The following is a 27,583-nucleotide window of genomic DNA, read 5'->3' as shown; positions in this document are numbered from 1 at the left end:
GTTAGAAATGAACAGAAACAAAACCACAATTGGTACTGGAGGATCCAATGTATTAGTGCCTCAAAATGGTTTCTTTCAACATGAAAGGGATATTCAAGATGGAAGAAGTTATCACCTGTCAAAAAAGATTATCGACAACCTCCAAAGTGGGGCCTACCAATCACTATAAGAGGGCCCTTTTACACTAGTTAGAATGGAGAGGCAATGCTCATGCTTAATAAGCCAACAGCTGAAGAGTGTTTGGCACCACTGCGTCGCCTTTATCTCAAAGTGATGAAATGACCGCCATCATCAACAAATGACCTATTGTTTAAATCAGGTTTTTGTGTTACATGTATTTGAAATAGTTACACAGGATGAAAAAAGACTTAAGTCCATCAAGTTCAGCCTCTTTCTGTCTTTTTGGTAAAAAAAAGGTATTTTTTTTAAATGTCTTTCTTTTTTAGATAGCACAATCTGTATTAAAAATAAAAAAATGAAATCTTGCAATTTTCATACTAGCCACAGGGGCGTCTGAGACCCTTACTTCCTGTTGTTTAAGGAAATAACACATGTACATAGTGACATTGGTCTGACTCTGACTGTATCTTTTGCACTGAAGTGTCTAATGATCCTGTGCAAAGGTCGTTGTGAAGATATAGTGGAGACAGGTCTGCTGTGACATCGCCTATTGTGATTGGTGGATCCTATGTAATCAGCTGTGTATAGAGGTGTTACCCATCATTGTGATCCTGCCCCTGATAATATGGAAGCTTGTGGCTTCCTCAGGGGTAAAAATCTAACTGCACTGCAGATTTTTTTTGGAATGTTTTACAACCTCTCTAATTCAGCTGATTTATGGACACAAGTACAATTCCTTGATAAATTATCTTAAAGTTCTATTCATTAGCAAACACAAAGTGGATCCTAAAAAAAGTGAAGTTATAAAGTTATTAACCCCTTCATGACCTTGCCGTTTTTTGCAATTCTGACCAGTGTCCCTTTATGAGGTAATAACTCAGGAACGCTTCAACGGATCGTAGCGATTCTGAGATTGTTTTTTCGTGACATATTGGGCTTCATGTTAGTGGTAAATTTAGGTCGATAATTTCTGAGTTTATTTGTGAAAAAAATGGAAATTTGGCAAAAATTCTGTAAATTTCGCAATTTTCACATTTTGAATTTTTATTCTGTTAAACTAGAGAGTTATGTGACACAAAATAGTTAATAAATAACATTTCCCACATGTCTACTTTACATCAGCACAATTTTGGAAACAAATTTTTTTTTTGCTAGGAAGTTATAAGGGTTAAAATTTGACCAGTGATTTCTCATTTTTACAACAAAATTTACAAAACCATTTTTTTTAGGGACCACCTCACATTTGAAGTCAGTTTGAGGGTTCTATATGGCTGAAAATACCCCAAAGTGACACCATTCTAAAAACTGCACCCCTCAAGGTGCTCAAAACCACATTCAAGAAGTTTATTAACCCTTCAGGTGTTTCACAGCAGCAGAAGCAACATGGAAGTAAAAAATGAACATTTAACTTTTTAGTCACAAAAATGATCTTTTAGCGAAATTTTTTTTATTTTCCCAAGGGTAAAAGGAGAAACTGGACCACGAACGTTGTTGTCCAATTTGTTCTGAGTACGCTGATACCTCATATGTGGGGGTAAACCACTGTTTGGGCGCACGGCAGGGCTCGGAAGGGAAGGAGCGCCATTTGACTTTTTCAATGAAAAATTATCTCCATCGCTAGCAGACACCATGTCACGTTTGGAGAGCCCCTGTGTGCCTAAACATTGGAGCTCCCCCACAAGTGACCCCATTTTGGAAACTAGACCCCCCAAGGAACTTATCTAGAAGCATAGTGAGCACTTTAAACTCTCAGGTGCTTCACAAATTGATCCGTAAAAATGAAAAAGTACTTTTTTTTCACACAAAATTTCTTTTAGCCTCAATTTTTTCATTTTCACATGGGCAACAGGATAAAATGGATCCTAAAATTTGTTGGGCAATTTCTCCTGAGTACGCCGATACCTCATATGTGGGGGTAAACCACTGTTTGGGTGCACGGCAAGGCTCGGAAGGGGAGGCGTGCCATTTGACTTTTTGAATGGAAAATTAGCTCCAATCATTAGCGGACACCATGTCGCGTTTGGAGAGCCCCTGTGTGCCTAAACATTGGAGCTCCCCTACAAGTGACCCCATTTTGGAAACTAGACCTCCGAAGGAACTAATCTAGATGTGTGATGAGCACTTTGAACCCCCAAGTGCTTCACAGAAGTTTATAACGCAGAGCCATGAAAATAAAAAATAATTTTTCTTTTCTCAAAAATGATTTTTTAGCCCACATTTTTTTATTTTCCCAAGGGTAACAGGAGAAATTGGACCCCAAAAGTTGTTGTCCAGTTTCTCCTGAGTACGCTGATACCCCATATGTGGGGGTAAACCACTGTTTTGGCACACGTCGGGGTTTGGAAGGGAAGTAGTGACGTTTTAAAATGCAGACTTTGATATTCCATCTGCGGGCGTCAGGTTGCGTTTGCAGAGCCCCTGATGTGCTTAAACAGTAGGAACTCCCCACAAGTGACTCCATTTTGGAAACTAGACCCCCAAGGGAACTTATCTAGATGTGTGGTGAGCACTTTGAACCCCCAAGTGCTTCACAGAAGTTTATAACGCAGAGCCGTGAAATTAATAAATGTGTTTCCTTTCCTCAAAAATATTTTTTTAGCCCAGAATTTTTTATTTTTGCAAGGGTAACAGGAGAAATTGGACCCCAAAAGTTGTTTTCCAGTTTCTCCTGAGTACGCTGATACCCCATATGTGGGGGTAAACCACTGTTTGGGCACATGCCGGGGCTCGGAAGGGAAGTAGTGACGTTTTGAAATGCAGACTTTGATGGAATGGTCTGCGGGCATCATGTTACGTTTGCAGAGCCCCTGATATGCCTAAACAGTAGAAACCCCCCACAAGTGACCCCATTTTGGAAACTAGACCCCCCAAGGAACTTATCTAGATGTGTGGTGAGCACGTTCAACCCCCAAGTGCTTCACAGACGTTTACAATGCAGAGCCGTGAAAATAAAAAATCATTTTTCTTTCCTCAGAAAAGATGTTTTAGCAAGCAATTTTTTATTTTCACAAGGGTAACAGGAGAAATTGGACCCCAGTATTTGTTGCCCAGTTTGTCCTGAGTACGCTGGTACCCCAAATGTGGGGGTAAACCACTGTTTGGGCGCACGTCGGGGCTTGGAAGGGAGGGAGCACCATTTGACTTTTTGAACGCAAGATTGGCTGGAATCAATGGTGGCGCCATGTTGCGTTTGGAGACCCCTGAGGTGCCTAAACAGTGGAAACCCCTCAATTCTAACTTCAACACTAACCCCAACACACCCCTAATCCTAATCCCAACTGTAGCCATAACCCTAATCACAACCCTAACCCCAACACACCCCTAACCACAACCCTAACCCCAACACACCCGTAACCCTAATCCTAACCCTAATCCCAACCCTAACCCTAATCCCAACCCTAACCACAACTGTAACCCCAACACACCCCTAACCCTATCCGTAACCCTAACCACAAGCCTAATCTTAACCCTATTTCTAACCCTAGCCCTAATTCCAACCCTAACTCTAATTCCAACCCTAACCCTAAGGCTATGTGCCCACGTTGCGGATTCGTGTGAGATTTTTCCGCACGATTTTTGAAAAATCTGCAGGTAAAAGGCACTGCGTTTTACCTGCGGATTTACAGCAGATTTCCAGTGTTTTTTTTGTGCGGATTTCACCTGCGGATTCCTATTGAGGAACAGGTGTAAAACGCTGCGGAATCTGCACAAAGAATTGACATGCTGCGGAAAATACAACGCAGCGTTTCTGCACGGAATTTTCTGCACCATGGGCACAGCGGATTTGGTTTTCCATAGGTGTACATGGTACTGTAAACCTGATATAAAACTGCTACGAATTCGCAGCGGCCAATCCGCTGCGGATCCGCGGCCAATCCGCTGCGGATCCGCGGCCAATCCGCTGCGGATCCGCAGCCAAATCCGCACTGTGTGCACATGCCATAACCCTAACCCTAACCCTACCCCTAGTTCTAACCCTAACCCTAGTGGAAAAAGAAAAAAAAATATTTTCTTTATTTTATTATTGTCCCTACCTATAGGGGTGATAAAGGGGGGGGTTTATTTATTATTTTTTTTATTTTGATCGCTGTGATAGAACCTACCACAGCGATCAAAATGTACTTGTAACGAATCTGCCAGCCGGCAGATTCGGCGGGCGCACTGAGCATGCGCCCGCCATCTTGGAAGATGGCGGCGCCCAGGGAGAAGACGGACCGACTTCGGGAGGCTCGGTAAGTATGAGGGGGTGGTGGGGGGGTGGATCGGAGCACAGGGGGGGGGGGATCGGAGGACGGGGGGAGCGGACAGGAGCACGGGGGAGCAGACAGGAGCACGGGGGAGCGGACAGGGGGACGGAGGGGGGTACCGGACAGAACGGAGGACTGGGGAGGAGATCGGGGGCGGTGGGGGGGGCCAGAACATGATTTCCAGCCATGGCAGATGCTATTGCAGCATCGGCCATGGCTGGATTGCAATATTTCACCATTTTCATAGGTGAAATATTGCAAATTGCTCTGATTGGCTGTTGCACTTTCAACAGCCAATCAGAGCGATCGTAGCCACGTGGGGGCAAAGCCACCCCCCCAGGCTGAAGTACAACTCCCCCTCTCCCTGCAGATCGGGTAAAATAGGAATTAACCCTTTCACCCGATCTGCAGGGATGCGATCATTCCATGACGCCACATAGGCGTCATGGGTCGGGAAGGGGTTAATTATACTCCTCCCTTTAAGCTACACTCCAACATTAACTTAAAAGAAATATAAAACTTTTCATCAAAACTGTAATGTGTGAACTTGTACGTCTGTGAAGAGGTGCACAGGTATGAAACCATGATGTTTCATAGAGATCATAAACAGCAACATATGATTTTATACATTATGAATTAATAGGACGTTCATAAAGGAGTTTAGATTTTTTTTTATTATGAACTAGAAGTAAAAAGGCCTCTTCTGGTAGGAGGACATGGGGAAGAAAAAAAAAAACAAACAAACTAGAGCTCACTGTTCTTTCTTCTTGATGGTGCGGAAGCCACAAGTAGATTTTTCCTTAATATACCAAAGGTAGTTTCAAAGTCTGAGTTTGTGCCAGGTTGGGTTTAGAAAATTCATTGGTTGATTGAGAAAATTAGTAAATAACAATTTAAGTGCAACAATCAATAAAGGGCAATAAATGGTAAAGGAAAAGCTTTTATACTGCGTATGGAAAGACAAATGTCTTCTGTATACACAAATCTCGGAAACACATTCCATCAAAAATCTTTTTGGAAACATCCTGTGGTTTTATGTTAGAAACACTGAGACCACTAAGTAAATCTGCACGCTTATTATTGTGGAAAAAGATCTATAAACCTCTGCTTACATTTCAGAACTCGGCCTGCGCAATCAAACATCAAAGCACAAGTATTAAAAATTAATAACATTATTTTATGTGTAGGTTTAGTAGTGATCACATACACGAATATTCTCGTCCTGAAATAACCTTGACTGACATCTAAATGGGCATAAACCATGAGCTGATGAAGAATGAAGTAAAATAAGATGCCTATAATCACATTAAATAGACCTTTGCTACACAATGTCAGGAAGCTGGTTGAAAGCAATGGTATTATAATGTAGGGAGTGCATGATTGCAAAACGCTTGACATAAAGTTTGCGGAGCTCTGAAGCTGGCTACCATGCTGTAAAAGCAAAGCTGTGTCTGTCGTAGCACCGGAGAGTAGGCAGCTCAGATCTACAGATAAACCATGATGCTGGTCTGAACTATCAGGCTTCAGTAGAGCACGGCTCCCAAGGAACCAGGTAGCTGGGAGGCAGAGGAATGGTATACTCCTGCAGACAAAAGATGATCACACCCCTTTAAGCCAGACATATATTTTTCCCTGCAAGTGAAATGCAATAGTACACGGTTACAATTTAGATGAATGGTTGCTCATGGGTGGTCTAACTCCTCTAAAGCATGGGCTGCTCTCTGTTCTTGGCTCCAGTTTCTGGCTCATAGGAGAGGTCTCCAGAGACCCACTATATAATATAAATATGCCATAAACGGATATTCGTGATGGGACAATCCATCAATAAGTGGTCATCTGAGATGTTCATAAAGCAGAAAAGCAGCAGGCACTCCTACCACCATCTAGACATCACTCTGAGCACTCAGTCCATTGACTATCAGGACTCTCCTCACAATGTGCCACCCCGCCCACGGCCTTTTACAGCTCCCTGGTCCATAAGTATCCACAGAATTAGTCTATATGGCCATGTCTGAAGTGTCTACTACAGGTAGAACCGTCCAGCCACAATGGCTTGTGAGAAATTCCCGTTGGCTCTGATTTACGTTGGCCAACAATTATTCATCGGGAGATAAATATTTAGCGACCCCCAAATGTCTGAGCCAAAATCCTAACCAGACTCCAAAGTTTTCGGGAAATAAGGTGTATGAAAATTAAAAATTGAAGTGTGACGATAGCGGACCGAAGAACTTACCTTCCTGCTAAATGAGGAGAATGGGTCAAGTCGGTCTTCATATTGGGAGGAGTAACGAAGCTCGGTGTCATCACTCTTACTCCCCTGGTGAAGGAAAATAAAAGGGTACATTGCACTTGAATTAAAATGGGCGCATCCAAATGAAAGTGCGGTAACAATATATGTCCATTATCCTCAGAAGTCACAATCACTCCAGATCAGCAATATTCGCACTACCAATCCTTAGCCACTGCTGAAGAATTATTTTTGACCAAAATTAACCCAAACATACATTCTGCTACACGATGGATCAACTAAAAGGGAATCTTTTTACATTGCCTCAGAATAGTGGCTTTAAGGGAAACTGTCATCAGTTTTCTGCCAACCCATCTAAGAGCAACATAATGTAGAGACAGAGGCCCTGATTCTGGCGATGTGTTTCCTACTGGGCCACTTGCTGTAGTTTTCACAAAATCACTGTTTTAGCAGCAGGAGATCATCATTAGAAGACTAGTAAGCTCGCTGCCAGATAGTCCAACTCCACCCACACCACTGATTGGCAGCTTTCTGCCTATGCACAGTGCACACTGAAAGCTGCTAATCAGTGGTATGGGCGGGTTATAAAGATCTCAGCATTCAGCTCTGCAGCAAATAAAACAGTTTTTAATGAAAACTTTAGCACCCAGTACAGTACGTGATACATCACTGTAATCAGGGTCTCAGTCTGTACATTGTGCCACTTTCAGATGGGGTAGCAAAAATCTGGCGACAAATTCCCTTTAATAAAGTCTGACTGTGACAGCTACATAGAGAAAGCATAAGTTTTCCGACTTTTATATATATATATATACACACACATATATATATATATATATATTTTTTTTAAATACTTATGAAAATGTCTACACTGTGATAAGAAGACCCTAATCGGGTCTCTAACTAAGTGATTACATGGGAATCCAGTATGTAGTAAAAGTGGGATTTTAATAATGACCAGTCCTATTGCCTTTTCCCAACTACATGGGATATTCTGGTCGCTTCAGATGCAAATATAAAGTATGCATTATTAAACTAGAAATAAAGTGCATCCTCCCCAAAAACAAATATGGTTCATATAAAAAAAACAAGTAGACCCTCCTGACAGCCCTACACTATGGCAAAAAATGAGCCAGCCAGTATATTTTAGTATTCTATATTGTAGGGTTATTTCAGCATCATTGATTTGAGATCTATAGAGGTTTTATTTTCAGTTCTAACTTCTCTAATAAAAGACAAACGGTATAAAAGAAACAGATCTAAAGACCTCTCCGGCCGGAGGAAGCAAAATGAAATTGTGTCATGGATTTATATCGGGTCATATAACCTCGCTGACCTGCTTGGTCATTACGGCCCTAAGATCCTCAGGTAATGATTAAGGGGTTTAAGCTTGGAAACACAGAGCAGATACAGTCTACACACGGGATTACGTGGCTCTTTGGATTTAGAGTAAAGACCTATTTATTTCTGAAACATGGCGGCTGAGTGTTCATAGTGGACGGGCAGAGATGATCCATCCGTTGTAGTAACAGTCCCGTAATGTCATGTAAAAGGTTCCCGCTCTGAGATTATTCTGGAAATCAGGAATATCAGACAAATACTTACTTTGCCGGCATAACTTTGCAGGAATTTAATCTTTTCATACAGCTTTATGTTGTCGGCTCTCAGGTTATCCAGCTCACTTTGAAGCGCCCTCATTGTGTGATGCATCATCCGATTTTCCTATTTAGTGCAGACAAAACAAAACAGTGAAGAAAGGAAACTGACAAAATAATTCCTGTAACCTGGCACGTGCCACTTCTGCGGAATGGTAATGCAGAACTCATAGTACTAGCAGTAGCACAAGTATCTTTATGTTAGGAAAAGGGCATTTTTTGTTGGAAATGATTTATTTAGGGCCATATTTTTATTAATTTCCAACTTCAGCTAAACTGAAGTTAGAAATTATTGAAAGAAAAGCTTTTCTCAGTACGAGTCTAGGGAAACGCGCTTATTCTCCTCAAAAGGGTTCTTCCAACTCAGCAAGTTATCACCTATGCACATAGACAGCGCTGTGTGCTCCTTTAAACACGTTAGTGACCGAGGTATTTTTGACCTTAACCCCTTCACGACATGCGCCATACATGTACTGCGCATGTAGTGTCTCTCCCTTTGATGTGGGCTCCGGCACTGAGCCCACATTTTTCCCAGCACATGTCAGCTGTTTTGAACAGCTGACATGTGCCCCTAACAGCCGCGGGTGGAATCATGATCCACCCGCGGATGTCAACCTGTTAGATGCCACTGTCAATTTCTGACAGTGGCATGTAATGTGATCACGTCGGGAGCGTGTCACTAATCCCGCCCATTGGTGACCCCGTCACATGACCGCAACTCGCTGATGGGTTGGCATGACAACCCGGGGTCTGCAGGAGACCCCTGTGGTTGTCATTCCCGGATTACAATGAACTCCGCCCAGAAGTCGGCGCTCATACAAGTTAGCATTTCTGTCACACAAAGGCGACCTGATCATCGCCAGTATGTAGCAGAGGCAATTGGATTATTGCAGTTTCTAGTCTCTCATGGAGACTATTGGAGCAAGTGAAAAGTAAAAATCGCCAGGATATGTGGCCACTGTTATAAGCTAATGAGAGTCCACAACACTCTGCATTTATCTTTTAATGATCAGTCCGATAAAGCACTGGTTCATTTGTCAATACCAAACCCTGTTCCAAATTATTATGCAAATTGGATTTAAGTGTCATAAAGATGTTATTTTTTGTTTTTAAAATAAACTCTTGGACGGTTTTATGTCTCAGGGCTACTTAACAACATAGTTTACAGGTTCCTGCAATGGATACATGCTACCTATGAACAGAAGAGAGTGGTTTACCTCAGTATCTCCATGAATAATGGAACATTCAGTCTGCAGAAGGAGACAAAAGGCTCTCTATGATCCATAAGAAGCTATTGACGGAGTTTGTAGGGGACCCCATGGATGTAGTCAGAGAAAAATGGGAGGTAGGCTTGGGTCCAATCTCGCCTGAAGCTTGAGGTAAAATTATAGAAACTTGATTCCAGCTCACCCAGTAGCTCTATGCTCATCCACCTGGGGCTCAGACACCGGCCTTGCCCTGGCCTCACATCAAGGATAATTGAAAAAATTGTAGTCCGGCTCAACAGGACTGAATCATGAGTAAGACTGCCAAGGGCAGTCGAAACACGCCGACTAAGTTATGTCAACCGTGTAAATTTTTCTTTTCTATGCACCACATTTTCCTTTCAAAAAGAAAAAGAAAAGGAAAATCCAGTCCTGTTGAGCCAGACTCCAATTTTTTCTATTATCCTTGAGGTAAAATACTAAAATATCCAAGTCTGGCTTCCATAAATATAGAATAGAAGAGGTCAAAGCTCTTCCCAGCTGAGAGAATTATGGAATGAGGAGAAGGATTTAATTATTAGAGTATAAGACATTCAGATTCCATTGGACCCAAGGATAGCCTGATGAGGTACGTGTGAAATACTGGGAGCTGTGCTCACGGTAGCTGGAATATTATATCATGTAAAGATGGCTCTAGTCAAGTATTGGATTTAAGATGCTCTTCAAAGAATTGCAGAAGTGATTAATGGTCTGTTAGTTAAAATTCTGTTAGACAGAAACCTTTCCATAAAGAAAGGAGTATTAGCTAAAGTTGAAAAATAATGATGGAACTGGTTGAACTGTCCAGGAGTGGTGTACAATGGCCTTCTGAGGGATGGGTTCTCCAGTCTACAAGGACTAATAGGTCATCCCTGACAAAATAACACAGAGTTACTTTGATCAGAAGGCTGAGACTTTTGGTCACATACCAGAGGTTTATGGGGTTGAAGGGTATGGTGGGATGTTATTGTTTTGTACAAGCTACCTTTGTTACAACCTAAATTATCTTTGCGGGGTATGATATTACTCTTGCACGCTGCAAGTGATTTTGTATGGTGTACAGTTGTGCTCAAAAGTTTACATACCCAGGCAGAATTTTTGCTTTCTTGTCCTTTGTTCAGACAATATGAATGATAACACCAAAACTTTTTCTCCACTCATGGTTAGTGGTTGGGTGAAGCCAATTTTTGTCAAACTACTCTTTTTTGATCATAATGACAACCCAAAAAATCCAAATGACCCTGATCAAAATTTCACATACCCTGGTGATTTTGGCCTGATAACATGCACAGAAGTTGACACAAATGGGTTTGAATGGCTACTAAAGGTAACATCCTCGCCTGTGACCTGTTTGCTTGTAATCAGTGTGTGTGCATAAAAGCTGAGTGAGTTTCTGGGATCCAGACAGACTCTTGCATGCTTCATCCAGCCACTGACGTTTCTGGATTGTGAGTCATGGGGAAAGCAAAAGAATTGTCAACGGATCTATGGGAAAAGGTAGTTGAACCGTATAAAACAGGAAAGGGATACAAAAAGCTATCCGAGGAATTGATAATGCCAGTCAGCAGCGTTCAAACGGTGATTAACAAATGAAAAATCAGGGGCTCTGTAAAAACAAAACCACGGTCAGGTAGACCAACAAAAATGTCAAAATGTCGTCCATAACTGCCAGGAAAATTGTTTGGGATGCAAAGAAAAACCCACAAATAATATTTGGTGAAATACAGGACTCTCTGAAATCTAGTGGTGTGGCTGTTTCAAGATGAACAATAAGGAGGCACTTGAAGAAATATGGGCTGCATGGTTGAGTCACCAGAAGAAAGCCAATACTGCGCAAATGCCACAAAGTATCTCGTGTACAATACGCAAAACCGCACAGAGACAAGCCTCAAAACGTCTGGAACAAGGTAATTTGGAGTGGTGAGACGAAAATTTAACTTTTTGGCCACAACCATAAACATTACATTTGGAGAGAGGTCAACAAGGCATATGATGAAAGGAACACCATTCCTACTGTAAAGCACGGAGGAGGATCGCTGGTGTTTTGGGGATGTGTGAGCTACAAAGGCACAGGAAACGTGGTAAAAATTGAAGGAAAGATGAATGCAGCACGTTTTCAGCAAATATTGGAGGCAAATTTGCACTCGTCAACCCGAAAGCTGAACATGGGACATACATGGACGTTCCAACATGAAAACGATCCAAAACACAAGGCCAAGTCAACCTGTCATTGGTTACAGCAGAAAAAAGTTAAGGTTCTGGAGTGGCCATCTCAGTCTCCTAACTTCAATATCATTGAGCCACTCTGGGGAGATCTTAAGTGCGCAGTTTATGCTAGAAAGCCCAGGAATTTACAGGAACTGGAGGCTTTTTGCCAAGAAGAGTGGGCAGCTTTACCATCTTAGGAAATAAAGAACCTCATCCACAACTACCACAAAACACTTCAAGCTGTCATTGATGTTATAGGGGGCGATACACGGTATTAAGAAATGGGATATGTGAACTTTTTATCAGGGTCATTTGGATGTTTTGGGTTGTCATTATGATTTAAAAAGAGAAAACACAGTAGTTTGACAATAAATGGCTTCACCCAACCACTAACCATGAGTGAAGAAAAAGTTTTGGTGTTATCATTCATATTCTCTGAAAAAAGGCAAAGAAAGCAAAAATTCTGCCGGGGTATGGAAATGAGCACAACTGTGTATATTGATGCAATAAAAGTTGACAGGGCTGGTCCCAAGAGGTTCTAATTACACCACTGTCCACACAGACAATGAGTGGAAGACAAAATATAAGATAGCCAAGAGAGTAGCTCAGTCTAAAATCCCCTATGCCAGGGCACTAATTAGCTATTCCAACTCATGACTGCAGAGATGTAAAGGAAAATTAGTAACGTACAAAACAAAAACAAACAAACCCTCACATAGCGTGGACCAGTGAGATTCTGGATTATTTCATTCTTTAATGTCCATTTAAAACTTCAGACTTCTAGGAGGCATCTCTATTCCCTGCAAACAATTAAAATATTGCCCATTCCACATAAATGGATGGATGAGGCGACTTACAGCTTCCAGTTCTTGATTTCTAGCTCTGAAACGCTCTCGTTGACTTGATATGATTGACAGCAGAGAGTCCATCTGTCCTTCAGGGATTGGATTACTAGAGGAATACCCTGCTATTGTAAAAGAAGTATAAATTACATGATACCAGAATAATAATTTCAGGCTGCTTCATGGTTGTTTTTTCTCCGACATTATAAAAACAAGCGCTGACCACTGTCCTGGTAGAGTCAGAGCGCAGTCGTTAGGACGGTGCCCTGAATGAAGCCTCTGTTTTACATGCTGCACACTGCAGTCAGTCTAGTCTATCCTAGTGACAAAAAAAAATTAAAAGGCACTACCAGAAGAAAACTAAAAAAAATAATGTCAAATACAAAAATAAAAACATATATTTTTAAATTTGATAATATATTTTATGTTCTAATAAGATCAATTGGATTTATCAGGCCTGAAGCATAAAGTCACTGATGACAACATGATTCCTGTTAGATACAGTGTTGTAATGAAGATATTGGCGGTAATTAATCAACGCTGGTGTTAACCACTTTTGTGGGGTAAATTATGGTGACTGTTGTGGTGCGCTAGGCCACACCCCAATAAGCTCCGCTACTCATTCTGCTAAATGAGTAACTTTTCTGTGACAACTTTCTGGCAAAAACAGTTTGATTCCCCCAATTATGTAATTTCAAATCATAACGCAGGGGATATATAAAGCAGGTTCAGGAATTGAGCCCACTCCATGCACAATCGGATCCACCTGCGTTATACAGCCAGCATCTGTCTCTAACAGCAGCGACCAGACTTAGTTCCTATTGCTGCTCTTTAACAATTTAGATGCCACTGTCAATCTCCGAAAGCAATATTTAACTATCACAGTCCCATCAGCAATACTGGTGGGTGTCTCAACGCCGGGCTTCACATTGATCAGCAAGTCAGGGAACCTTTATACTCATTCCAAGATGGTGTGGCTGGTCCAAGATGGTGGACCGCCACTCCATTTACTCTCTATGGGGCTGCCGGAAAAAAAATTGAGCACAGAGCTCAGCATCCCCATGAGGGATCAATGGAGTGCAAGGCGCATATACGCTGCACTATTCTTACAGGGATAAAAATTCCCCGTTCTGCCGATTAGCGCAAGTCCCAGTGGTCAGACAACACACCACTCCACATCCTGGGAATAGCTGGTTTTAATCATACAAGCCCTTTTACTGCTAAATTATTAACAAAAAAATATCTTCATAATGGAAAATCATGTTGATCGTTATCAAAATAATACTGAAACTGCCCCAAGATGGCATTTTTTTTAAATAATTTCACCAAACTTTGAAGCTTTTCGTTTTTTTTTTTAAGTACATTACATTGATGCATAAACAAACAAAAAAAAAAGAGATGGCTCATTTAGAAGAGAAAATAAATAAAACATGCCCAGGTCATGAATAAGTTAATGACTGGAATACACGTAGTTATATGATTTGTTTTCTGCATGTGGCATTATTCACCATGAGGTTCATCAAGTGATGTGTTTAGGGCATCAGTGGATATGCACGGATTGCTAGAACTAGTGATGAGCAAGAGTACTTGGATAAGGCGTTATTCATCATGCTCGAATACTATGTTTGAGTCCCCGCGGCTGAATGTCTCATGGCTGTTTGACAGCCGAAACATGCATGGATTACCTAACAAACAGCCAATCTCTGCATGTGTTGCGGCTGTCGAATAGCGGGGACTCGCACATAGTATTGGAGCATGCCGAAGACACTCTATTAGCCCACGAGCATGGTCAGATAACACCTTACCCAAGTACGCTCGCTCATCATTCTTTGTGCCTAATACTCATATAACAAAACCAAGGTGGATTTTTTTACCACTGCTAATGTTTTTCTAGGTGAACGCAGGCAAATTCACACTAATTTTTCACATGCGCGGGGGGTCCATTTTTGATGGATGTAAAAAAAAAAAACATAGTTGGATGTGTGAATGTAACCTTAGACTCACTTTTAAAGTCAAGAACATCATAACAAGTGATACTGTCATTGCCTTCACAACAGATCTCCACTAGAATGATGGATTCAGAATAACGCCATGCTCTTCATTGTAAACACAAGCCATGTTGCCAATGTGAACTTAACCCTAGGCTGATAGCCCAAAGCCTGCATAAAAGGGATCATAATACTTTGGTGACTGCGCACTACAGAATCTCTTACCATAGAAAACTGCCGTAGCCTCTTTGATGGGGTCAGGAATCTTCTCCAAGCTGGGCACCGCAGCTCCCTGATTATTATAAAATAATATTATTACATGGAAGATCATCTATCTATCTATCTATATATATAATTCTCTAAGGGTTTTTCCGTCTGTCTGTCTGTCTGTCTGTCCTGGAAATCCCGCGTCTCTGATTGGTCGAGGCCGCCAGGCCTCGACCAATCAGCGACGGGCACAGTATCGACGTAGATGTCATAATGGTTGCCATGGCGACGATGATGTCATAAAGGTTGCCTCGACCAATCAGCGACGGGCACAGTCTGCCGCGAATTCTGGAATCATCATTGTCCATATACTACGGGGACATGCATATTCTAGAATACCCGATGCGTTAGAATCGGGCCACAGTCTAGTACACAAATAATTCACAGATAATATTGTGTCTGCCCTTCATTGGAAAAGAGGATAGGAATAAGGGGCGATAATGGCCTCTAGGGATTAAGGCTTGACGGACGGTAGCAGTACCTTACAATAAAGCACAATTATGATGTACAGTAATAATAATATATCATACAGTGACTTCACACATCATAGATTATATACATGAGGGCGAGAATGCTGGTGGCATGTTACGGATATCATGTAGTGCCGGTCACCCACGTGAATCCCTGAGTAAATGTATCAGATACCTCAGCATCTGGGCGCTGGACAGATGACAATGACTGGATGGTGCTCAGGTCTTGCTCCAGTTTGGAGATCAGGTCTTTCTGCTCAGCCACTGTTGAAATGGCTTCTGTGAACTGGGGCTGCAACTCCGCACAGCGAGCTGGAAAATATTACACAAAATACATGAGCGCCAGCAAGTTACCGCTATACCACTAACCGCGCACTATGCAATCATGGATCAGCTTACACATGTAAAGCGCAAATGCCCCTGATGTCGGTATATCAATCATACACACTATGGCTGCACTGTAGAATGATTCCCCGTCATCACCGACAGTTGCCTGAAAATGAAGATCAAGCTTAAATATTGTTGTTTAAAGTGATGTTCTGCTCTGGTCCAGCAGTTTTGCTTTTGTTTCCTTGGTACAAGGACTCTGATTTTTGCACAAGACTCACCAAGGTATAGAATCAGTGCACAGATGTGCTACACCGTGAGCTGCGCATTACAGGTCCAGGGCGTGCGGACAGCCGGTGCTCGCTGTATACTGAGCGATGACGACTGAAGCCAAGCTGGCACGTCTACATGACAAAGCTGGCGGCTCCCAGTAGACGCACTTTCAGTAGGACATAATTGAATTAGGTAAATACAACACATGGAAAATTACTACTGTCACACAGTGGCACTTTTGTCGCTACGACGGTACGATCCGTGACGTTCCAGCGATATCCATACGATATCGCTGTGTCTGACACGCAGCAGCGATCAGGGACCCTGCTGAGAATCGTACGTCGTAGCAGATCGTTTGGAACTTTCTTTCGTCGCTGGATCTCCCGCTGTCATCGTTGGATCGGTGTGTGTGACACCAATCCAACGATGCGTTCGCTTGTAACCAGGGTAATCATCGGGTTACTAAGCGCAGGGCCGTGCTTAGTAACCCGATGTTTACCCTGGTTACCATCGTAAAAGTAAAAAAAACCAAACCGTACATACTCACATTCCGGTGTCCGTCAGGTCCCTTGCAGTCCGCTTCCCGCACTGACTGACTGCCGGCCGGAATGTAAGAGCAGAGCACAGCGGTGACGTCACCGCTGTGATCTACTTTCACTTTATGGCGGCACTCAGTCAGAGCGGGAAGCAGACTGCAAGGGACCTGACGGACACCGGAATGTGAGTATGTACGGTTTTTTTTTTTTACTTTTACGATGGTAACCAGGGTAAACATCGGGTTACTAAGCACGGCCCTGCGCTTAGTAACCCGATGTTTACCCTGGTTACCCGGGGCCTTCGGCATCGTTGGTCGCTGGAGAGCGGTCTGTGTGACAGCTCTCCAGCGACCACACAACGACTTTCCAACGATAACGGCCAGGTCGTATCGCTGGTTGTGATCGTTGGAAAGTTGCAGAGTGTGACAGTACCCTTAGTGTCATTATTTATTTTTGACAAAAACTAGGCCAAAACGCAGGTGCACGGTGTGAAAAATTGAGTACACCCATGACTCAATAGTCTGTAGAACCACCTTTAGCAGCAACAACATAATAGTTTTCTGCATCACTTTATCAGTCTCTCACATCATTCTGGAGAAAGTCACTATGTGACTGCAGGCTTCCAAATCCTGGCAGTGAGTCCTGCGCACGCTCTCAGGATTTACTGGTATTGCCGGTGAGAGTGGGCAGTCACGTGATCACAAGTATTTGATTTGCATATATTTGATCACATGCCAACTAGACATGCTTGACCGTTCTTAATTTTCTTGCATTGAGAGAAGCCAAGCATGTCTAGCCAGAATGTGACTGGTAGTAAGCAAATGGCATTTTTGGGGTCACATTACCACCTGCTTTCACCAGCAATGCCAGTGAGTCCTGATAGTGTGCACAGCGCACGTTCTCAGGAGTCAGAAGGTTACAATCACTTACTGGCAACCCTTTTAAGTTCATTGACAGTGGTGCTATAGAGTTCAAGTCCTCTTTTTCTCTGAAGAGGCAATTTGCATATTGACGTTTATGGAAATTTATTTATGCACAGCTGTCTTTAGGTCTCGCCACAGCATTTCAATTGGGTTGAAGTCTAAAGTTCGTCTTGGTCATTGTAACACCTTCATTCTCCTCTTTTTCAGCCATTCTGATGTAGATTTGCTGATGTACTTGGGATCATTGTCCTGCCGCATGACCTCACATTTGATTCTAGCATACTTTGGTATTCAGAAGAGTTCATGGCTGATTCAATGACTGTGCTCAGGTCCAGTGACTGCAACAAACCAAATCACCGCCCCTCCACCTCCATGCATGACAGTTGGAATTAAGTTTTTGTGCTGATATGAGGTGTTTGGTTTTCGTCAAACATGGAGCAGGACATTATGACCAAACATCTCAACTTTGGTCCCTTCTTTCCCAAAGGATATTGTTCAGAAATTTTGTGGTTTATTCAGATGCAACTTTGAAAAAGTTAGCCTTTTTTGGGGAATTTCTTAGAGAATTGCTCAGTTTGGCATTGTGGTGAATTTGCTGTAAAGTTCACTCCTGGTAAGATTGTCAACTGTCTTGAACGTTTTCCACTTGGGAATAATCTTTCTCACTATAAAATGATGAACTCCAAAATGTTTGGAAATTGCCTTATAAGCCCTTCTCAGATTGATGGGCGGCAATAATTGATTCTGTAAAATCATTGCTCATGTCTTTCCTCCTTGGCATTGTGTTAACAGACAACTGAATGCATCAGACCAGCAAGCTCCCAAAACTTCTGCTTTTATAGAAGTTTTTACACTTACCAGTGAACAACAAATCGAGAGTAATTGATTAGCAACACCTGGCTGCTACTTAGCGCCATAATTCCTATGGAATCAGTAAAGGGTAAATTTTTCACACAGTGCTTTTGCATTTTGGCCTAATATTTGCTAAATATTGACACAATGTAAAATTTCATGTGTTGCTGTTCATCTGAGATTTTATTTAATTTTAATACCTGTTACATAATAGTTTTTTCTTTAAATTATGGTTTGATATGTAAAACCGTAAAATTCAAGGAAGGTGTACTTCGTTTTTCTCAATAATTTATAACTTTAAAGGAATTTGGGGGTAAGAAATTTTTTGGGAAAAATACGCATTCGGAAGTGGTTGTCTATGCAAGTAAATCCATTTTTAGTTTAACATCGTATAATAGTATTTAACCCATACTAGAATAGTATTTATAGTAGCCTCTAAGTACCGTATAGATTTGGTATGTCTTGCTGCCCTTTAGCAGTCAGAGGTTGAAGAGCAATGATTTACAGCAACGGACTTGGATATTTACTTTGTTTGCTTAGAACTGGAATTGAATGTGAAGAGTAAACATTTGTGATCATAGAAGCTTTTAAAAATAATATACCACAATATAGTGGTATAGTACATTTATACATTTAACACAGGACTGAGATGAGTATTTTACTGTCCATTTTGTGATTTTTTTTTAAATACATTTTTCCTACAATCTAATGGCAAACGGATTAATCAATAAAAGTCACAAATGACAACCTCCGTTTTCCTACATTAATAAACTTAGCTCTATGTATTTAGTAAAAGGAATACAAAATATGACAAATACCCAGCACAATACATGAGAATGGCCACTAGATGTCAGAATATACTAAAGAATACAAGTATCTTTAGCGGTACCATTGCCTAGAAGGGTCTAGTGCTTTAACTCGTTCACACGTAGAGCACTTAAACGAGGCTGAAGCTAAAATCCATACTTTTTAATTAGGGAAAATATAATAAATAGCAGAGATACAATAAAGGTACAGTTGTAAGTAAAGTTGCACACACTCGAAGTACCAGTTAGGATAAGAACAGCCGACCTTACAGTGGTGGCTAGTTTATAAAGTAGACTTGTGTTCATTACAATTTTCATTTCATGGTATGGCGCATAGCATTTATGTTGTTAAACCTTTCTAGTTGCTCCATAGTATGAAAATGTATCTAGGGTACAAACTTAAGTCAAAGGCATTTTTGTCCTGTTAAGTTTTATCCAAATTCCTGGACTTTTGTTGATCTTTATGTTTTTTATAAAAAAAAATTGTAGTAAGTTTTTCATATTTCTTATTTTGCAAAAATGTAAAAACTCTTGGTATTTTTGTAGGCATATTTTTAAAATTTTGTTTTACCCATCTATAAAAAAAGGAGTTTAATGTATTATTACTAGATGTCAGAATAACAGCTTCTGTTATACAGAAAACCTTTTGTATCAAAGAGGAACTATCCCTTGGGAAACTTCATGAAGTAACAGGAGACCAAAATATACAACACTTATCAAAAATATACGATAAGGAAAAGTAAAATATTCCCACTTCAATAGGGTATTTAAAGCTGTGGCCCTTTGAAAGTCTCAAATACCTGTGATAATTACTTTGCCAGATGAACCCAATTACATGAAAACTACTTAAGAAGGACGTTCCACAGTATTAAGTAGGCCACAGGTTTCAACCAATATGAGAAAGTAAAAGGATCGCCTTGCTGACGAAAAGCGTCAAATAGTGCAATGCCTTAAACATTAGATATTTCACGAAAATGTAAACATGATCATCATACTGTGGAAAGATTTGTGGCTGATGCAGAGCACAGACAGGTTGTTGCAGATACAGGAATAATGAGGAAGGTTTCTCCAGACAAATTTATCAGATTTAGGTTATGTGCCCACGTTGTGGATTCGTGTGCAGATTTTTCCACACCGTTTTTGAAAAATCCGTGGGTAGAATGCACTGCGTTTAACCGCGGATTTACCGCAGATTTCCTGCATTTTTGTGTGCAGATTTCACCCGCATTTTTACACCTGCGGATTCCTATTGAGGAGCAGGGCTAAAACGCTGTGGAATCCGCACAAAGAATTGACATGCTGCAGAAAATAAATCGCAGCGTTTCTGCATGTTTTTTTCCGCAGCATGGGAACTGCGGATTTGGTTTTCCATAGGTTTACATGGTACTGTACACCGCATGGAAAACTGCTGCAAATCCGCAGCGGCCAACCCGCTGTGGATCCGCAGCCAAATCCGCAACGTGTGCACATACCCTTAGAGAGCAGCTGCTAAAATACAATAATAAAGCAGCAAACAGGCATTTGAAGCTGCTGGTGGCTCTGGAGTCCAGTGAACTTCAAGGTGTAGGATCCTCCAGAGGCTTGCAGTTGTGCATAAACCTACTATTCAGCCTCCTCTAAACAGTGCTCATAAACAGTTGCAGTTGAACCCGACATACATGATGACTAATTTTAATACATGTCTTGTTTACTAAAGAGTTCCATGCAAAACCCTGGATGGTCCAGATGGATGTTATAGTGGATTGTTGGTGGATGGCCACCATGTCACATCAAGGTTGCAACATCAGCAAACAGGTGGTGTAATGTTTTGACCGGAATCATGGGGAGAGAGCTACCCTACTTTAGGGTCCCAGAAGGTGTGAAAATTACTTTGGCAAAGTACACTGCTCAAAAAAATAAAGGGAACACTAAAATCCCACATCCTAGATATCACTGAATTAAATATTCCAGTTGCAAATCTTTATTCATTACATAGTGGAATACGCTGAGAAGAATAAAACATAAAAATGATCAATGTAAATCAAAATTAATATCCCATGGAGGTCTGAATTTGGAATGAAACTCAAAATCAAAGTGGAAAATCAAATTACAGGCTGATCCAACTTCAGTGGAAATGCCTCAAGACAAGGAAATGATGCTCAGTAGTGTGTGTGGCCACCAAGTGCCTGTATGACCTGCCTACAACTCCTGGGCATGCTCCTGATGAGGCGGCATATGGTCTACTGAGGGATCTCCTCCCAGACCTGGACTAAAGCATTCGCCAACTCCTGGACAGTCTGTGGTGGATGGTGCGAGACATGATGTCCCTGATGTGTTCAATCGAATTCAGGTCTGGGGAACGGGCAGGCCAGTCCATAGCTTCAAAGCCTTCATCTTGCAGGAACAGCTGACACACTCCAGCCACATCAGGTCTGGCATTGTCCTGCATTAGTAGGAACCCAGGGCCATCCGCACCAGCATATGGTCTCACAAGGGGTCTGAGGATCTCATCTCGGTACCTAATGGCAGTCAGGTTACCTCTGGCGAGCACATGGAGGGCTGTGAGGCCCTCCAAAGAAATGCCACCCCACACCATTACTGACCCACTGCCAAACCAGTCATGTTGAAGGATGTTGCAGGCAGCAGATCGATCTCCACGGCATCTCCAGACTCTGTCACATCTGCTCAGTGTTAACCTGCTTTCATCTGTGAAGAGCACAGGGCACCAGTGGCGAATTTGCCAATCCTGGTGTTCTGTGGCAAATACCAAGCATCCTGCAAGGTGTTGGGCTGTGAGCACAACCCCCATCTGTGGACGGCAGGCACTCAGACCATCCTCATGGAGTCGGTTTCTAACCGTTTGTGCAGACACATGCACATTTGTGGCCTGCCGGAGGTCATTTTGCAGGGCTCTGGCAGTGCTCCTCCTTGCACAAAGGCTGAGGGAAAGGTCCAGGTGCTGAGTTGTTGTCCTCCTACGGCCCCCTCCACGTCTCCTGGTGTACTGGCCTGTCTCCTGGTAACACCTCTGGACACTACGCTGACAGACACAGCAAACCTTCTTGCCACAGCTCGCGTTGATGTGCCAATCTGGATGAGCTGCACTACCTGAGCCACTTGTGTGGGTTGTAGAGTCCGTCTCATGCAATCATGAGTGTGAAAGCACATCCAACATTCAAAAGTGACCAAAAAATCAGCCAGAAAGCATTGGTACTGAGATGTGGTCTGTGGTCCACACCAGCAGAACCACTCCTTTATTGAGTGTGTCTTGATAATTGCCAATAATTTCCATCTGTTGTCTATTCCATTTGCACAACAGCATGTGAAATTGATTGTCAAACAGTGTTGCATCCTAAGTGGACAGTTTGATTTCACAGAAGTTTGATTTACTTGGAATTATATTCTGTTGTTTAAGTGTTCCCTTTATTTTTTTGAGCAGTGTATATAGTTTTTGACTGACCACTTTCTTCCATGCTACAAAAAAAAGAACCATGCAATCCGTAGCAAAATCATCTTCATGCATGACAATGCACCATCTCCATGAGTACTTTGTGAGGGCCATCACACTATTTGGAGGGTTATGTGGGTGGCGTTATGCTACTTGGGAGGTCATTACAGCACTTGGAGGGCTGTGTGGGGGCCAGTAGACTGTTTGGAGGGTGGTATGGGGGCCAATTATACTGTATGCAGGGTTGTGCGGGGTCCATTATACTGTGTGGATTGCTGTGCGGGGCCAATATACTGTCTGGAGGACCTTTATAATATGTGCCGGCCATTATACAGTGTGGATAGTTGCGTGGGGGTCACTACACTGTATAAAAGGGCCATGTGGGGGCCATCATATTGTGTAGAGGGCTGTATCGGGGCCATCACACTGTGTGTGGAGAACTATGGGGGCCATCATACTCTGTCTTGGTCACTGTGGGGGTATCATATTGTGTGTGTGGAGGGTAGTATGGAGGAATTCACTGTGGGGGTATCTTACTATGTTTGGGTGGCACATAACATATTTTGGCATCATACTTTATGGGAGCCATGAAAGGGGTATCTTAGTTTGTCGGAACATTAAGGGGGCTTCAAGAGGGGCAAAATTACTTTAGAGTAATTTGGAGCTGCAAATTTGTGGGATATGCTCTTTTGTGACCCCTCCGAATATTTCTTTTTTTTGGAGGGTAGGGAGGGGGTGGGGGCAATTAGGACTTCTGCTTTGATTTCTATGTATGCCCATGATCACAGATTCAATGGATGCAAGAATTGTGAAGGCGATATCAAAGAAGTGGTCCTATGTTAACATGTAACTTGACCTGTTACGATTTTGATTGAAAAAGCTACTGCAAATCCAACAAATTACAATTTTTAGTTCTTTACAACCTATAAAATGTTGGGAAATTCTGTTGCACATAATTTGGGACTGTATATTGATTTTTTTTTATTTTTGAAAAAATATGGTTATCATTGGGAGGTTAGACCAATAAAGTTTGATTTATCCTCTAAAGGCTGATGATATGATTTGATCATTATTCTGACTCATTCACATTGACCAGTTAGGAAAATGAGAGAGAAATAACATTTTCATAATAATGTGGAATGTGGTGTAGAGCTGCACCATGTCAGGCACTGCCCAGTAGTAACCACATTCGAGGCTTGTAAACACAAGAGGGATCTGTGTGGCGGTCTTCGTGATGGATGTAGCTATACATTCAGACTTGTAAGTTGGAGTCCTGTACATTATGAAGCAGAAGGCTAGAAGAAGCAGCCATACACTGTGTGCAGAATTATTAGGAAAGTGAGTATTTTGACCATATCATCATTTTTATGCAGATTTTCCAACTAAGCGCTGTATAAATGTGAATGCTTATTGGATGAAGTAGATCAGGTGATGCGTATTTGTCTAATTATGGAATGATTGACCTAAGGATATCAACACCCTTTACCAAGGTGTGCAGAATTATTCAGCAGCTTATTTTCCTCAGGTAAAATCACCCAAAAAAGAAATTTAACTCCCTCTGAAAAGTAAAGGCTCTTACAGAGGGAGGCAGCACCCTTGTAACTGATAAGATACTGGGTGTAATCACAAAACCATCAAAAGTGTTGTTGTAAATAGACAAAGGAGTTGCAAAAAACATGTTGAGATGGAAAGATGAACATTAGCTGCCAGTGATTTGAGAAGAATCAAATGTGAAGCGACCAATAACCCATCATCCTCCAGTGCTGTTATATTCCAGAACTGCAACCTCCCGGAATGACCACAGACCTGGCGGAGGTAAGGAAGGCTGAAAGCCGACCACCACTGAACAACACACAGAAGATGAAACGTCAAGACTGGGCCAAGACGCGAATTACTTTGATGCATGCGATGGAGCATTGTCCTGCATAAAGTTTTTCTTGAAAGATTCAGAGTTTTTCCTGTCCCACTGCTTGAAAAAAGTGTCTTATAAAATCTTGCAGTAGGTTTGGGAGTTGATTTAGAATATATCTTCAACTTGAAAGGTCCAACCAGATCATCTTTAATAATACCAGTTTATACCAGTACCCCACCTCCACCTTGCTGGTGTCTGAGTTGAAGTGGAGGTCTCTGTTACTGATCCAACCATGGGCCCAATCATCTGATCCACCAAGAGTTACTCATCTCATCAGTCCATAAAGCCTTTGAAAAATCTGCATTCAGATATTTCTTGGCCCAGTCTTGATGTTTCACCTTCTGTGCCTTGTTCAGTGGTGGTAACGTTTCATCTTCCCTTACTTGACCATGTCTCTGAGCACTGAACACCTTGTACTTCTGGGCTCTCCAGGGAGGCTGCAGTTTTGGAATATGACAGCACTGGAGGATAATGGCTTCCTGGTTGCTTCAAGTTTGATTCTTCTCAAATCTTTGGCAGTTAATGTGCATCTTTTTGAAACAAAACTTTTCATGGTTCTGTGATCACGCCCCAATATCTTCACAGTTTTGGGAGTGCTGTATTCCTCTGCAATACATTTAACAATTTTTGACTTTTGAAGATCAGGTAAATCTCTTTTTTGGCCTTTTTTTCCTGATGAACACAAGCTGCCTAATTATTCTGCACACCTTGATAAAGGGTCATGATATCCTTAGGCTGCATCCCTCCCTAATTAAACAAACATACATCACCTGACCTGCTTCATCCAATAAGCATTCATGTTTATACAGCTTGGAGTTGGAAAATCTGCATAAAAATGATCATATACTCTCTTGTCAAATAATTCTGCACACAGCATGGAAGTAAATCCCGTCAGTCTTCTCTTCATTATGGCTACTGTGGGCCCTTCTACTTTCGCAAGCCACTGTAGCTGCTTGTGAAGATTTATTCTACCGGAGGAGGACATAGCTGCTTGTGAAGGGTCAATAAGCAGCTACATTTATATAATTTATACAATGTGATTTTCTGGATTTTATTTTTGAAATGCTATCTCTCAGTGTTAAAATTAACCTACCCTTAAAATTACCGACTGTTCATGTCTTTGTCAGTGGGCAAACTTACAAAATCAGCAAGGGATCAAATACTTATTTCCCCCACAGTAAATCATGAAATGTATCATTTTGTTCATAATGGCTGCTGGAGCAGATGCAGTAGGCTGACAATTATTGCCTTCAGGTCATTTGTCAGCTCTGATGTGGAGATTGGGACAGATTCATGGTAAGGTGGGTGGAATTATTGACAGCTCTATGGTCCTGCTGGACACCAAGATAGGGTAGGATAGTAACACTATTCACACATAATCCTCTATTTTTATTTTCCTCGACTCTCCCTCATCTGGAAAGAAAGGAGGCAGCATACCATAAGTTTTTGAGGTCCATAACAGCCGAAAGACATTTCTTGAGAAGCTAAAGGGTTGGCCCCTTTTTATTTTTATTCCTATGCACTTAGTATAGAAAATAAACCACACTTTATTCACCATCCCAGAGTCCACCGGCGAAGTCTTAACCGCTGCTCCCATTGTCTGGCACTGGCTGCGGTGTTGATGTCACTGACAGCATAGCAGCGAATCAGAGAGCTCAGCAGCTATGAGTGGGGCCTTTCCATCTACACTAGAAGAGCTGGTGAGCTCACCGATTAGCTGCAATGCTGTGGCAGTCAATGAGACTCTAGGACACTGGGAGCAGCGACAGAGACTTGCGGGTGGACAGGGGATAGTGAGTTAGTGTTGTCTGTTTGTTTTTTGAACTAACTTCGGAATGGCTTAAGTAAAACAAAATTTAGACTTTGGAGTGGCCTAGTCAAAGTTCTAACGTTTATCAGATTGAGATTCTATGGCATGACCTTTAACCCCTTTCTGATGTTGGACGGGATAGTACGTCAGAGGTCAGATCCCGTCCTTTGATTTGGGCTCAGGCGGGGAGCCCGCATCAAAGCCGGGACATGACAGCTGACATGTGCCCGCAATAGCGACAAGTGGAATCGCGATTGACCTGCCGCTATTAACTAGTTAAATGCCGCTGTCAAACGCTGACAGTGGCATTTAACTAGCTCTTCCAGCCAACAGGACGGAAATGAGCACATTGCTGACCCCCATCATGTGATCGGTGGTCAGCGATGCGTCGGCATGACAACCAGAGGTCTATTGAAGACCTCTATGGTTGTTGATGCTGGATTGCTGTGAGCGCCACCCTGTGGTCGGCACACATAGCAATGCTGTAATTCTACTACATAGGAGCGATCTGAGCTTCACTCCTATGTAGCAGAGCCGGTCAGGCTATGCCAGCTTCCAGCCTCCTATGGAGGCTATTGAAGCATGGCAAAAGTAAAAAAAAAAGTTTTCAAAAATATGAAAAAAATAAAAAAATATAAAAGTTTAAATCACCCCCCTTTCGCCCCATTCAAAATAAAACAATAAAAAAAATCAAATATACACATATTTGGTATCGCCGCGTTCAGAATCGCCCAATCTATCAAAAGGAATAATGGCATAGCGGGAAAAAATTTTGAAACGCCTGACTTACGTTGTTTTGGTCGCCGCGACATTGCATTAAAATGCAATAACGGGTGATCAAAAGATTGTATCTACACCAAAATGGTATCATTAAAAACGTCAGCTCAGCACGCAAAAAATAAGCCCTCACCCAACCCCAGATCACGAAAAATGGAGACGTTACGGGTATCGGAAAATTGCACAATTTTTTTTTTTAAATAAAATTTGGAATTTGTTTTCACCACTTAGATAAAAAAAAAACCTAGACATATTTGGTGTCTATGAATTCGTAATGACCTGGAGAATAAAAATGGCAGCTCAGTTTTAGCATTTAGTGAACCTAGCAAAAAAAGTCAAACAAAAAACAACTGTGGGATTTCACTTTTTTTGCAATTTCACCACACTTGAATTTTTTTTCCCATTTTCTAGTACACGACATGCTAAAAGCAATGGTGTAGTTCAAAATTACAACTTTAAAAAAAAAGTTAAGAGTTATAACTGAGAATGAGGGGAGCGAAAAACGAAAACGCAAAACTGAAAAAAGCTGGGGTCATGAAGGGGTTAAAAAGGAGGTTTAGGCTGGGAAACCTGTTGTGAATTTGCTTTTTGCTCCCTCTAGTGGTTACTAGTTTTTTGACTCTGGTTTTTCTGTCATTCCTTTTATCCGCA

General features: G+C 41.8%; 1 protein-coding gene across 1 annotated transcript in view; it reads right to left on the bottom strand.

Moving 5' to 3' along the window:
- Window positions 1-27,583, bottom strand: part of CUX1 (cut like homeobox 1) — a 447,664-nt gene that overhangs the window by 21,352 nt on the left and 398,729 nt on the right. The window contains exons 15-19 of the mRNA XM_077294437.1: window positions 15,465-15,601; window positions 14,778-14,844; window positions 12,580-12,686; window positions 8,221-8,337; window positions 6,601-6,684 (exon numbers count right to left, since the gene is read on the bottom strand). Coding sequence (XP_077150552.1) covers window positions 6,601-6,684; window positions 8,221-8,337; window positions 12,580-12,686; window positions 14,778-14,844; window positions 15,465-15,601 — 512 coding nt within the window. The remainder of the gene's footprint in view (window positions 1-6,600; window positions 6,685-8,220; window positions 8,338-12,579; window positions 12,687-14,777; window positions 14,845-15,464; window positions 15,602-27,583) is intronic.

This window comes from Ranitomeya variabilis, chromosome 3 (genome assembly GCF_051348905.1).
Source record: "Ranitomeya variabilis isolate aRanVar5 chromosome 3, aRanVar5.hap1, whole genome shotgun sequence".
In the NCBI taxonomy this organism is placed as follows: Eukaryota; Metazoa; Chordata; class Amphibia; order Anura; family Dendrobatidae; genus Ranitomeya; species Ranitomeya variabilis.
This window is presented reverse-complemented; position numbering and strand designations above follow the sequence as displayed.